General features: G+C 49.0%; 1 protein-coding gene across 2 annotated transcripts in view; it reads left to right on the forward strand.

Annotated features, from left to right (window-relative positions):
• Nucleotides 1-14,580, forward strand: part of IFT172 (intraflagellar transport 172) — a 589,829-nt gene that overhangs the window by 343,357 nt on the left and 231,892 nt on the right. For both annotated transcript variants that reach the window (XM_069233572.1, XM_069233571.1), the window contains exon 31: nt 10,593-10,686. In XM_069233572.1, coding sequence (XP_069089673.1) covers nt 10,593-10,686 — 94 coding nt within the window. The remainder of the gene's footprint in view (nt 1-10,592; nt 10,687-14,580) is intronic.

Here is a 14,580-nt window from a genome sequence, read left to right on the forward strand (position 1 = left end):
ACTGCTTGCCAGCTTGTGTGTGCTGGTGAGGACAAAACGAGTAAGTCGACATGGCACTCCCCTCAGGGTGCCATGCCAACCTCACACTGCCTATGCAGTATAGATAAGTCACCCCTCTAGCAGGCCTTACAGCCCTAAGGCAGGGTGCACTATACCATAGGTGAGGGCACCAGTGCATGAGCACTGTGCCCCTACAGTGTCTAAGCAAAACCTTAGACATTGTAAGTGTAGGGTAGCCACAAGAGTATATGGTCTGGAAGCCTGTCATGCACGAACTCCACAGCACCATAATGGCTACACTGAAAACTGGGAAGTTTGGTATCAAACTTCTCAGCACAATAAATGCACACTGATGCCAGTGTACATTTTATTGTAACATACACCCCAGAGGGCACCTTAGAGGTGCCCCCTGAAACCTTAACCAACTACCCGTGTAGGCTGACTGGTTTTAGCAGCCTGCCACACTAGAGACATGTTGCTGGCCACATGGGGAGAGTGCCTTTGTCACTCTGTGGCTAGTAACAAAGCCTGTACTGGGTGGAGGTGCTTCACACCTCCCCCTGCAGGAACTGTAACACCTGGCGGTGAGCCTCAAAGGCTCACCCCCTTTGTTACAGCACCACAGGGCACTCCAGCTAGTGGAGTTGCCCGCCCCCTCGGGCCACGGCCCCACTTTTGGCGGCAAGGCCGGAGGAGATAATGAGAAAAACAAGGAGGAGTCACTGGCCAGTCAGGACAGCCCCTAAGGTGTCTTGAGGTGACTCTGACTTTTAGAAATCCTCCATCTTGAAGATGGAGGATTCCCCCAATAGGGATAGGAATGTGACCCCCTCCCCTTGGGAGGAGGCACAAAGAGGGTGTACCCACCCTCAGGGCTAGTAGCCATTGGCTACTAACCCCCCAGACCTAAACACGCCCTTAAAGTTAGTATTTAAGGGCTCCCCAGAACCTAGGACCTCAGATTCCTGCAACCTAAAAAGAAGAGGACTGCTAAGCTGGAAAAAACCCTGCGGAGAAGACGGAGACACCAACTGCTTTGGCCCCAGCTCTACCGGCCTGTCTCCCCACTTCTAAAGACACTGCTCCAGTGACGCTTTCCCCAGGGACCAGCGACCTCTGAATCCTCAGAGGACTGCACTGCTCTAGAAGGACCAAGAAACTCCTGAGGACAGCGGCTCTGTTCACCCAAGACTGCAACTTTGTAACGAAGGAGCAACTTTAAAACAACTTGCGTTTCCCGCCGGAAGCGTGAGACTTGCTACTCTGCACCCGACGCCCCCGGCTCGACTTGTGGAGAACAAACACTTCAGGGAGGACTCCCCGGCGACTGCGAGACCGTGAGTAGCCAGAGTTGCCTCCCTGAGCCCCCACAGCGACGCCTGCAGAGGGAATCCCGAGGCTCCCCCTGACTGCGACTGCCTGTTCCTCAGATCCCGACGCCTGGTAAAGACTCTGCACCCGCAGCCCCCAGGACCTGAAGGATCCGAACTCCAGTGCAGGAGTGACCCCCAGGAGGCCCTCTCCCTTGCCCAGGTGGTGGCTACCCCGAGGAGCCCCCCCCCCTTGCCTGCCTGCATCGCTGAAGAGACCCCTTGGTCTCCCATTGAAACCTATTGGAAACCCGACGCGTGTTTGCACACTGCACCCGGCCGCCCCCGTGCTGCTGAGGGTGTACTTTCTGTGCTGACTTGTGTCCCCCCCCCGGTTCCCTACGAAACCCCCCTGGTCTGCCCTCCGAAGACGCGGGTACTTACCTGCTGGCAGACTGGAACTGGGGCACCCCCTTCTCCATTGAAGCCTATGCGTTTTGGGCACCACTTTGACCTCTGCAGCTGACCGGCCCTGAGCTGCTGGTGTGGTAACTTTGGGGTTGCTCTGAACCCCCAACGGTGGGCTACCTTGGACCCAAACTTGAACCCCGTAGGTGGTTTACTTACCTGCAAAAACTAACAAACTCTTACTCCCCCCAGGAACTGTTGAAAATTGCACTAAGGGTCTAGTTTTAAAATAGCTATATGTGATTTATTTGAAAACTGTGCATGCTATTTTGATTATTCAAAGTTCCTAAAGTACCTACCTGCAATACCTTTCATTTAAAGTATTACATGTAAATCTTGAACCTGTGGTTCTTAAAATAAACTAAGAAAATATATTTATCTATACAAAAACCTATTGGCCTGGAATTGTCTCTTGAGTGTGTGTTCCTCATTTATTGCTTGGGTATGTACAACAAATGCTTAACACTACTCCTTTGATAAGCCTACTGCTCGACCACACTACCACAAAATAGAGCATTAGTATTCTCTCTTTTTGCCACTATCTTACCTCTAAGGGGAACCCTTGGACTCTATGCATACTATTCCTTACTTTGAAATAGTGCATACAGAGCCAACTTCCTACAAGGGGGTAATGCAAAGAATTGGTTGTACACACACAGTCAAGAAATAAGGCACACACTCAATTGTATTGTATTGTAATAGTATTTATACAGCGCTTACTATCCCTGATGAGGCGTCAAAGTGCTTTTCGGCGAGTAGCACGCTACTCCGGAGCCCAAAAGGAATTGACTAACTCCAGGTCAATTTGTTTATGTAGCAAGAATTTTCTTTGTTACTTTATTTCTAGAACCAAAAGGATCTTTGTTGCAAGTAAGTTTGTGTCAATCTTCTATATGAAATGTACTCTGTTTAAGTTTTGCAGATAAAACAGTTTCCAAGAAAGTAACTCTTCAATTTCAAAAGTAGACATTTAGTGTAATTTCTCATAGGCAGCAATGCAGTCCTAGGGGAGGGAAAGTGCTAACACAGTTTACAGGTGGGTACTCAATTTACTATCCTAGTCTTCGGGGGTTAGGATGTTCACAGCTCAATGTTCGAGTTCACCCCAAAAGCGCACCACCAGCCACACAGGGCCGACTGGGTGCAGAGGTCAAAGTTGGAGTCGGGTTTTAAGTGGAATCCTTTGGAGAGTGTGGGCACTCGAAAAGAAACAGGTTGCAAGTAGGTACCCACGTCTTCAGGGTACAGACTGGGGTTGGGGGGGATTGGGTTGGGGGGGTTAGATGAGCACAGGGGTGGGCCACAGGTCAGCACCAAACACACACCCTCAGCAGCATAGGGGTGGCCGTGTGCAGGGTGCAAACACAGCTTAGAGCGCCCAGTAATTTTCAATGGGGGATTATCAGTCTGAATGCCCAAGGCCAGAGGGCTGCAGATGCTTGGGTGCCTTTGGGCATCAGAAATCTTCATCAGATCCGGTCACGGTTAGGGGGGGTCTTCCGAATTTAGGCAGCAGGTGTCTCAGTGTTGGCCAGGAGGGATCAACCCAGGATGGACTCAAGGTCGGAATCACCTGGGGACATTCTCTGGACCTCTGGGCCACCTATACTCGGGCTGTGGGCGTCTGGTGCAGAGAGTGGGCTGCATTAAACTGAAATGAGTAGCCTCCTCTCCTGGCTCTGTTGATGCGGGGAACACTAGCCAAAGAGGCATTCGAAGATTGCAGAGACCTGGTCAGCACATGAGTTAACAGAGACTTGCACAGTAGTGGTCCGATGTTTGTCATGGCCGCCTTGGCGCTATAGAAATATTTAAATGTAATCCTCTGTAACCTCCGGGAACCCATGCAGGAATTTAATAACAGGTTGGGCAGACAAATGTCTAGTAACATTAAGAAGTAAGTGGGCATTGGCGTTTGGCACCACTTTTTCTCGTTGTGGATATAGGAGCTCCAAGTACAGGGAGTTTCCATAATCCAACAGAGAAAGAACTAAAGCATGTACAACTAATTGTTTGGAAGAAAAAGGAAGTAGGTGGAAAACGTTGCTCACTGTTCTAAGCACCCCACAACAAGTAGCTATGGAGTTTGGAGATTCGTGGTGAGGGCCTTGTCCAACCAGAAGCCCAGGTATTTCACAGTGGGCTTAGGGACTGAAGAAGCACCCAAAATGTCAGGCCATCCCAAGTTGAACTGAGGTGGGGAGGGATTACCAAGAATCAAGTTTGGTCTTTTCCCCTGTTCAGTTTTAAAGCAGATAATTTCATCCAATTGGCTACGGATGTGAGGCATGATCCTAATGTTGAAGAAAATGAGTCCAAGTGTGAATGAGTAAAAAAAAACAGTTGAGTATCATCAGCATAAGAGATAATTAGGCTGCCATGGGCCATCACCACATCTGCTAGCGAGCACATGTAGACATTAAACAATGTAGGACTTGGGGAAGATTCTTGTGGGACTCCACACTTCAGCGGAAAGATCTTAAAAGTACAATTTCCCCTCAAACACCTGGAAGGATCTATTGCTCAGAAAGGACTGAAACCAGGTCAATGTTTGGCCAGACACTCCAACTGTGAAAGACTATCCAGAAGAATTTCATGGCTAACGGTGTTTAAGGTTGTGCTATTGTCAAGGAGGATAATTGCAACTATACTTTCCTGATCCAGCAGCATTTTTGCCTCTTCTACTGCCGTCAGTAGGGCAGTTTCTGTACTGTTTCGCTCTAAACCCCATCTCCCTGGGATTGAGGGAATTGTGTTTATGTAAAAATTCAGACAGGTGGTTATTAACATCGCTATTTGATAGAGGTAACTAGTCAACGATTCCTTATCTTAGAATTCTCCCCAGGCGTCAGGCTGGACCTGGAAAACTTTTCTTCAGCAGTACTGCTGCGCATTGGTAGAGAGCGTTGTGCGACTCGTCCCCAGATACGACGTCGACGGAGTCTATATAATCCCTCCCTGACGCGCTGGCGTCAGTTTCGTCTTTTCTGCGCAGCAATGCGGATCCGGAAAAGCAGCTTCCTCTGGCCAATTTTGGCCTTCCCTTTTGACAGTATTTTTTGTCTTGGAACAGTGTATATGCCTACTGGCTTTTAAGCCCTGTGGGTCATGTGCTCCACCGCCGGTCACGTACCCTCACTCTGTTTGCATGTGGTGCCTAGGCACCCACGACAACACCGATGACTGTGACGCCTGTCAACAGATGAGGCCTAAGACATTGCGAGAGCGGTGGATGAAGCTCCTGTTTGCGCAGGTGTCGTAGTCTTCGCAGGACTCTTGGAGGCATCGTACTTCTTCATCTTCCACCTCCCAGAGGCCATTCTAGGAGCCAATCGCGTGCAGCTCCCTTGACGTCTCCAGTTCCGGCGTCATCTCAAAGTATGCGTTGCCCTCAGGTGAAGTCACATCCTCCTCCGGCTTCACCACCCCTGCACGACTCACCCAGATCTTCTGAGGGCAAGTCTACACAGGGGTCAACCCCGTCCCTTCTGCCTTATCCTAGCGCCGGGGCGACTGTGGCCCAGATGCAGGACTATTAATTGTCCTTGCAGGCTGTTATGGGTCTCCTCCTCCCTCTGAAGCCCCTTCTGGCCCTAAGGAGGTGGCAGTTGCTCCAACAGGGTCCTCACCAGCAGCTTTGTCCTTGGAGCCCTTTGGGCCCCTCGACTTCGACTCTGGAGTCGGATCAGCGCTGATGCACAGCCTCCTGCGACTCCCATTGAATGCACTTAATTCCTCCCTTCCAGGGCTGTGTTCGGCAGTGGTGGCACATACAACTTCACTCGACGTCCTTGTTGTTGTCTCTCTGGAGTCGGACAACACCACTTTCAAGGTCGAGGTTCTCTCCCTTTCGTCGTCAGTCAGCACTGACACCGGGAGCAGCGCCTTTGGAGTTATATGTTCCTTCATTGGCATTAGCTGAGCCTCAACCTATTGTTCTTCCATTGGATGGGCCTGGATATCCTCAGCCTCCTCATTTAGGCACCATTCCGCTTTCCCACTCGGATTGGTTGCTTGATTTAGTCAAAGCGAGTGGTCTTGATTCTTTGTCGGCATCCAGCCTCCTAGCGTCCCCTGGTTTAGCTACCGAGGCTAGTTCTGCTCTTGCGGATATATTAAAACTGGTTTCGTAGGTGTCACATGTAGGAAAGTCACTTTTTTGCATGGCTGCCCCCACTTTTTGCCTGCTATCAGTGTGCTTAGACTGTTTTCACTGGGATCCTGCTAACCAGGACCCCAGTGACTTCTCTCTCTCACTCTAAATTTGGTTGTTTAGGGTCTTTGTTCACTCCACAATTGGCATCCTGGTATCCCTTTATAAGTCCCTTGTGTATGGTACTTAGGTACCCTGGGCTTTGGGACACCAGGGGTTCCCCATGGGCTGCAGCATGTACTGTCCCACCCATGGAATCCCGTGCAAAAAGTGTCTGCAGGCCTGCCATTACAACCTGCTTGAAAAGATGCATGCATCCTTTCAGCAAAGGTCACTACACCAGGTCACTGTAAGTCACCCCTATGGTAGGCCCTCCTAACCCAGGGGCCATGGTGCAGGTCCCTGTGTATGAGGGCACAACTGCATGAGCAGAGCCCCTAACAACTCCATTGCACTGGACTTCGTAAGTGCCATATACTGGACTCTGTCCAGCTACATAATGATAACTCCGAACCTCGGCATGCTTGGTATCAAACATTTCAGAATCATACCCCAATACTGTTGCCAGTATTGGTTGCATGATTCAGTGCTCTCTGAGGGCTCCTTAGAGGACCCCCTTCCCCCAATATTGCTACTAGCAGTTTTCTGGGGTTTTCCAGGCAGCCCACGCTGCTGCCACCCCTCAGATAGGTTTCTACCCTCCTTCTGCTTGACCAGCTCAAGCAGGGGAAGGCAGAACAAAGGATTTCCTGTGGGAGAGGGCGGCAACACCCTCTCCCTTGAAAATAGGTGTTACAAGGCTTGGGAAGGGGTAGCCTCCCCAAGCCAAGGGTTTGCTTTGAGGGACACATTTGGCACCCTCCTTGCATAAATCGGTTTGCACCAGTTCAGGGATCTTGGTCCTTGCTCTGGTGCAAAACTGAACAAAGGAAAGGGGAGTGACTACTCCCCTGTCCATCACCACCCCAGGGCTGGTGCCCAGAGCTCCTCCAGGTGGCTACTCGATTGTGTCATCTCGAAACTAAGATGTGCAGAGGCCTCTGGGAGCATCTTAGTGGCCACGTCATGCTGGTACGTCAGAGACCCCGCCTGATAGGTGGTCCTCGTGCTATATGACCGAACCCCCTTTTAGGGCTATTAAGGGTCTCCCTCTTGGGTGGGTCCTCAGATTTGATGTGCAGGATTCCAGCAGGACCTCTCTGCATCTATTACTTCTTCTTCTGGCCACTTGGACTGCAACTGGACCCTCCAGGAACCGACAATCTGCACATTCAGCGACAACTCTTGTTTTTCCGGCTCCATCCAGCAACTGCAACATTTCCCCAGTTGTGCATCCTCTGGGGTCGGCGAGACTTCAGCCAGCGCAAGAAGGAATATTCCTGGGAGTGAAGGAGTCACTTAACTGCATCTGCAGGCACCAACTGCAACGATGACTGGCTGCATAGATCCTCTGTCCTCCAGAACTGCGTGGATCCTGCATCACACAGGTTGTGGTCTGGAGAGATCCCCTTGGTCCTCTCTACCAGCTGTCCAACCTGGGAGACGGTAAGGCCTTGCCTATCCTTGCAGGACAGTACCCCTGTGCACAGCGACTCTTGCAACTACCAACACTTGTTTGCTCTTTCTCCAAGGGATCTTCAGGCTCCGTGTAGCCCCAACCTCCAGCACTTCTTCCTGCAAAGCGCAGTCTCCTTCTTGCTGCTCCAACGTCGCTGGACTCCTCTCCAGGTGTGATGAGTGGGCCTCACCACAACTCCTGTGCCTGCTGCCAGTGGGTTGCCTGTGGGGGCTGCCTCCTCTTCTTGTGAGTCTCCCAGTTGCTGAGGGTCACCCCGAACTCTCATCCTAGGATCGAGTCCCCTGGACCTTGCTGGTCCTCTTCAGCCTTTCAAACCTTCTTCTACATCTCTTGCATTTGCCAAGGCTTGTTGGTGTTTTCCAGCACCACTAACCGACTGCATCTCGACCGCTGATGTTGGACATCACTTGCATCACTCCTGGGACATCGCTTCATCTCTTGTGCTGCCCTGCTGACCTTCGTCCACAGTCGACCTGGTCCTGCATCCACAGAAGGGTGGGTAGTGACTCCTGCAACAACCGGGCACTCCATCACGAACTGAACTTGGCCCCCTTCCTTTGCAAGGTACACCTTTGGGTTCTTCTAGGCTTGGTTGGGTCTTGCATAATGCTTTTCCTAAGTCCTCCAGTTGGTTTTGGGGAAAACCAGGTACTTACCTCACCTTTCCTGGTCACTGGGGGTCACTCTGGTACTCACCTCTTGGGGTTCCTAGTTTCTGCCGCTCCCCTTTACTGATTCCACATCCTTGGGTGGGGGACTGCCATTCACATTCCACTTTCTTTGTATATGGTTTGGCCCTCCCCTAGGGCCCTCACTGTTTACCTATACTTTTGCCAACGCCTTTTGCTTTCTATGCTCTTTACTGATTTCTAACGTGTATATAATGGTGTGTTCACTTACCTCCAGTTGGGGGATTGCCTATTCAGTATTCTAGTATTTGGGTTACTATAATAAAGTACCCTTATTTTTGCAACGCTGTGTGGTTCTTTCATGTGTGATAGTGCTGTGTGATTAGTGATATTGCATCAGCTTTACATGTCTCCCTGATAAGTCTTGGCTGCTCATCCACAGCTACCTCTAAAGAGCCTGGCTTCCTAGACACTGCCTACACTTCACTAATAGGGGATACCTGGACCTTGTATAGGGTCATAACACCATACGTGTCCACCACACACCAGATCAGCTTTCTACAGTAAACATGAGAAAAAGTTGGAAATACTGCTTGTGAGTCCATACCGTGCCTAAAAAAGAAACATTGCAAAATTCAATAGTTATTGCAATAAACAGAAGAATCAGCTGGTGACCAGAGGGCCACGGTGGGACATGAACTGCAGTATTAAGCGGAGAACCATACAGAGAGCGAATTAAACAAAAATATGCATTATGGATCTGCTATTTCACGTAAAATAGTGGAGACATTTTCTTGCCATGTATCCATTTAGCACGCATTACACGTTATCTTCTGAAAAAATGGTGGGTGATATGTAGCTCATTGTGCTTTTTTTAGTGATACTAGTTGATTGCAAAACAGTACTATTTGAGGCACATAGAATCTCATTCTGGGGCAGGAATTACTTAGTTTGATGTTTTTTTCTTTTTTTTTTTTACAAAACACATTTATTCTGGCTCCCAGTATGAACGAATGTACAATATACGTCAGAGTTTCATTTGGAGCCCTCATAAAGGCAAGGTTGCCAGCCCCATCTTAGAACTCTTGTTTCCTTCCAATATTAAGATGCCACGTTCGTGAGGCAACACGCAGCCATGAAATGTGTGTCTAAGGATGGAGAACCATGTATTTCCATGATGAACTTTATCTCCCACATGAAGTGGAAGCTTCAAAAAAACACACACCCTAAAGAAAAGCAGAGCCTTACAGAGTGATCGGCTGAAACCTCCCTGTGCATTTGATGCATGCCGGCAGCTACACGCAGGGCGGGGGAGAGGCTCGGAGGGGATGCCTTCTCGGCAGCTGAAAAGGTATTAAGAAAAGGAAATGAGCCTCGACACTGAAGTGCACTGCTTAATGTAGGGATGACCACATTGTGCACAAGCAAAAATACTCACTCACAATGAAGGTGGCCACTGGCTGAAGTAGGGGGACCCACTGCCCTCTGCATTTCACCAGATCAATGCATGAAGATGGCTAATACAGCCTCTCCATGAATGTAAATATGTTTGTATTTTTATTTCAATATTTTTTGGGATAAAAACAAAAGGTCTTGGATAATTATAAGACCCTATTATGTACCTCTACAGCTTTATTTTCAATAGAAAACATTTCAGGAAAGCAGACTATTTTTCCAGTCTGTTGCAGGAGCCGCAAAGGATGAAAAGATTATATCCAGATGCATTGTCTATTCAAAACAGTTAGCATCCAGTGGCATAAAACCCATTTCCGATGCTACAGAAATTCATTTTAGCAGCAGTAAGACCCCCACTACTGTGCTTCATAGAGGAGCAGCAGTGCAATTTGTATTTGGGCAAAGTGGGCTTCCCTGCAGTCGTGTTCCAGTGCAATGCTATAGTCAAGGTTTGCTGTATTGTTTCTGCAGCTGTTCTTTGATTAGAAGAGCATTTACTTTTAAACTGTTTTGATCTATCTGGCGATATTGACAAGGACTGCTGAACAATTCAGAAAGCTGCAGCAAGAAAGTATGTGTCAGAATAAAATGTTAGATGCTTTTGAAATCAATGTTCTAAATGCAAACTTTTTGATTCCTGCAGATACTGTCTGCCACTAATGATCTCCTTTATTAGCATCTGTAATGTGTAGGAAAAAAAAGCTAGGAAATGCTATCAGTGGAGACAATAGATCTGCATATTTATGTATGCCTCGCTTCTGGTATCATCAGATGAATCATTAATTCTCAGTGCTACTGCACATCTGTAAATAATCTGTAGGTTTGCTACGTAACATTTGCACTGTAGCTATGTTACAAGAATTGTTCTTTCTGGTGGGTAATCATAATAGTTGTTGCTAAGTGTGGTCAAAGAACTGGACTATAGAACGTTTCCTTTAAACCTACATATTCTAAAATGAAATCAAGTTAATTATTTTAATCTGCCTCCCTTTTTTCAGGTCCTTTGACTTTGCCTTTGAACTGTGCCGATTGTCCCTGAAGCAGAAGATGCCCGAGATCCACCTGAAATATGCCATGTTCCTTGAGGATGAGGTATGCTGTCTACCTTTTTCACAAACGCATTTCTAAAAAGAATGCTTGTAGGAAGCTTGCTCTGTATACACTATACCAAAGTAAGGTATAGTGTGCACAGAGTCCAGTGGATTTCCAGAGGTTCGACAGAGGCTAAAGTAGATAATACTAATGCTCTCTTTTGTGGTAGTGTGGTCGAGCAGTTAGGCTTATCAGAGGGTAGTGCTAAGCATTTGTTGTACACACAGTCCGGAAATCAGGCACACACTCCGTGACTAACTCCAGGCCAATGTTTATGTAGCTGTAGGAAGGTGGCCTGGTGTGTGGTGGGTACCTGAGGTACTTAAACCTTATACCAGGTCCAGGCATCCCCTGTTAGTGTAGTGTAGGCAGTGCTTAGAAGCCCGGCTCTCTAGAGGTAGCTGTGGATGAGAAGCCATGGCTTATCTAGGAGACATGCAAAGGTCATGTAATACCACTGTAGTCACACAGTACTCACACACATGAAAGATAATACTCAGAGTTACAAAAATAAAGGTACTTTATTTTAGTGACAAAATACCAAAAAAGTACTAGTGAGACAACCCTCCAATAAGAGGTAAGTAACACACTAAATATATACACTAGTAATCAGCAATAGGCATTGAAAGTGATAGAAAACAGTGCAAATGCAGATAGACAATAGGGACCCTAGGGGGAGCCCAAACCATATAGGAAAAAAATGAAATGCGAACACAGGACCCCCACCTAGTATATGGTAAGTGGAATGTGTAGAGGGGAACTTAAGGGTACTAGGAAACCCCAAAGGTAAATACCACAGGTGCCCCTAGCGACAATGAGGAAAAGAGTAAATTACTAGATTTTCCCCAAACCACTCAGAAGGAAGAAAATGCAACACCCAGACAAGACTGCAAGAAACCAGTGGTGGATTACTGAAGAGGAAGACCTGTGGAAGAAGGGGACCAAGTCCAGAAGTCACAGAAGAGTCGGGAGGAGTAGGAGCTTCTACCCACCCAGTTGTGGATGCAGGAGTGGATGATTGCAGTTGGTCAGTAGCATAGAAAAGCCACCAACAAGCCTTGGCAAAGGCAGAAGTTGCGGTGAAGTAAAAGTGGAGCTGCCGGGGAGGCAGAGTGTCCACAAAAGAGGCAGCCCCCACAGCAGACCCACTGCACGGGGAACCAGGAGTCACAGAGGAGCCCACGCATCACTACTGGAGAGGGGTCCCACGCCGCAGGAGGAGCACGCAGAGGGCTGTGCGTCACAGGAAGGAGTGCTGGGAACTGGGGTTAATGGAGCCTGAAGATCCCTTGGAGGAGATGCAAACAAGTCTTGGCAGCTGCAAGAGATGTGGTGCACGGGAGGCTGTCCTGCGTGGGAAGCAAGGGCGTACCTCCACCAAAGTGGGACAGCTGGCAGAGAGGACCAAGAGTACTACTCCGGACCACTTTCCGTGATGCAGAACCCACGCAGCTCAGGATGAGAGGAGATCCACGCAGCTGGTAGTCATTGCAGTTGGTGCAGCAGAGTCTTCGTCGTGGATGCAGATTGTTGGTTTCTGGAGGGTCTAGAAGCGGTTCCAGTGGCTAGCTGTCGAAGTAGAGGTTCCAAGGAGTTCTGGAATCTTGCAAGCCGAAACTGAGGACCCACCCAAGAGAGAGACCCTAAATAGCCCTGAAAGGGGGATTGGTCACCTATCAGGAGGGGGCTCTGATGTCACCTGCATGACATAGCCACTCAGGTGCTCCCAGAGTTCCCTGCCAACCTTGGATTCAAGATAGCAGACCCCAGGGACCCTCTGGAGCCTCTGGGGTGGTGATGGGCAGGGGAGTGGTGACTCCCCTTTCCATTGTCCAGTTTCACGCCAGAGCAGAAACTGGAGGCTCCTGAACTGCTGTAGACTGTTTTATGCACGGAGGGCACCAAATTTGCCCTTCAAAGCATACCAGTGGCTTGTAGAGGCTTCCCCTCCCAAACCATGTAACGCCTATTTCCAAAGGGAGAGGGTGTTACCCCCTCTCCCAAAGGAAATCCTTTGTTCTGCCTTCCTGGGCTTGAGCTGTTCAAGCAGCAGGAGGGCAGAAACCTGTCTGAGCGGTGGCAGCAGCTTGGGCTACCCAGAAAACCCCAAAAAGCTGGTAGGAGTAATGCTGTGGGTCCTCTAAGGAGCTCCCTGAGTGCATGGAATCATACTTCCAATACTGGCAACAGTATTGGGGTATGATTTTGACATGTTTGATACCAAACATGTCTAGGTTCGGAGTTACCATTATGTAGCTGGACATAGGTAGTGACCTATGTCCAGTACGTGCATAAAATGGCGTCCCTGCATTCACAAAGCCCAGGAGAATGAAACTGGAGTTTGTGGGGGCACCTCTGCTAGTGCAGGGGTGCCCTCACACACAGGTACTTGCACCCTTCCCTCTGGGCTAGCAGTGTCTGCTATAGGGGTGACTTAGAGTGACCTGTAGTGAAAAGGGTACATGCATCCTTTCGCGCAGGCTGCAATGGCAAGTCTACAGTTACACTTTGCATGGGCTCCCCATGGGTAGCATAATACATGCTGCTGCCCCTGGGGATCCCCTGGTACTCCAAAGCCCTGGGTACCATATACTAGGGACTTACATGTCGAGCACCAGTATGTCAGTTGTGGGGTGTGCTAAGTCAGGGACAGCCGAATTTAGAGGGAGAGAGCAAAGTCACTGGGGTCCTGGTTAGCAGGATCCCAGTGAACACAGTCAAACACACCGAGAAACAGGCAAAAAAGTGGGGGTAACCATGCTGAAAAGAGGTTACTTTCCTACAGTATAAAAAAATATACTTTGTTACTTTATTTCTAGAACAAAAAGGATGTTTGTTGCAGGTAAGTACCGTTTCAAGAATGTTTAACTTTCAAATATCAAATACACTTTGTTTTGAATTCACAGGTAAAATGTTTACAAGTAATACTTTTCAATTTCAAAAGTAGACACTTAATGCTATTTTCCTTTGAAAGCAATGCAGTCCTATGGGAGGAAAAGTAGCAACACAATTGGCAGGTAAGTACTCTGCTTACGATCCCAGTCTTCGGGGGTTAGGGTATCCACAGTACAAAGTTTAGGAAGACACCAAGGGTGCACCACCAGCAACACAGGGCTTGCCTGGTGCAGAGGTCAAAGTAGGTGTCGGGCACCCAGTGGAATCCTGTGGAGACTGAGGGCAATTAGAAAGAAACAGCTTGTAGGTAAGTACCCTCGACTTCAAGGCAGAGATCTAGGGTGTTTAGATCAGCACCGGGGCGGCCCGGTGAAGGGTGCAAACATGGTGTCGGGCACCCAATGCTTTTCAGTGGAGGAGCCCCGGGGGTCACAAAGATGCTGCAGGCTTGGTGCAGGGAGTGGGCTGAAGAAAACCAACAGCAGTACAGGTAAGTAGAGAGCCCACTGGACGTTGCTTGACCACCGGTTAGGTTCCCCAAGGCCAGGGGGCTGCGTCAGGAAATGTTCACCGGAGCCTGACTGCATTCGTCGTTGTGTTGGTCAGGAGGGGTCAACCCAAGATGTACTGAAGGTCGCAATCACCTGGGGACCTTCTCTGGATCGGTGGGCCACCTGGACACGGGCCGTGGATGTCGGGTTCAGAGTGGGCAGGACTTGCAGTTTAAAGGTGGTTCTGGAGTCCTTTTAGAAGGTTTCTTTGTGGACAGGGCCGCTGTTGGTCCTTGGGTGTAGGCAGCCAGTCCTCTGGGGGGTTTGTAGAGGTCGCTGGGCCTGCAGGATGCGTCGCATTTTTGTAGCAGGAGTCTTGAAGCTGCAGACTGGCCAGTAGGGTTGGGGCCAAGTAAGTTGTTGTCTGGAGTCTTCTCTGCTGGTGCGGCTCCTCAGTCTTTCTTCTTATTTCATGTCGCCATGAATCTGAAGAGCAGGGTTCAGGGGT

This window comes from Pleurodeles waltl, chromosome 5 (assembly GCF_031143425.1).
Source record: "Pleurodeles waltl isolate 20211129_DDA chromosome 5, aPleWal1.hap1.20221129, whole genome shotgun sequence".
Classification (NCBI taxonomy): Eukaryota; Metazoa; Chordata; class Amphibia; order Caudata; family Salamandridae; genus Pleurodeles; species Pleurodeles waltl.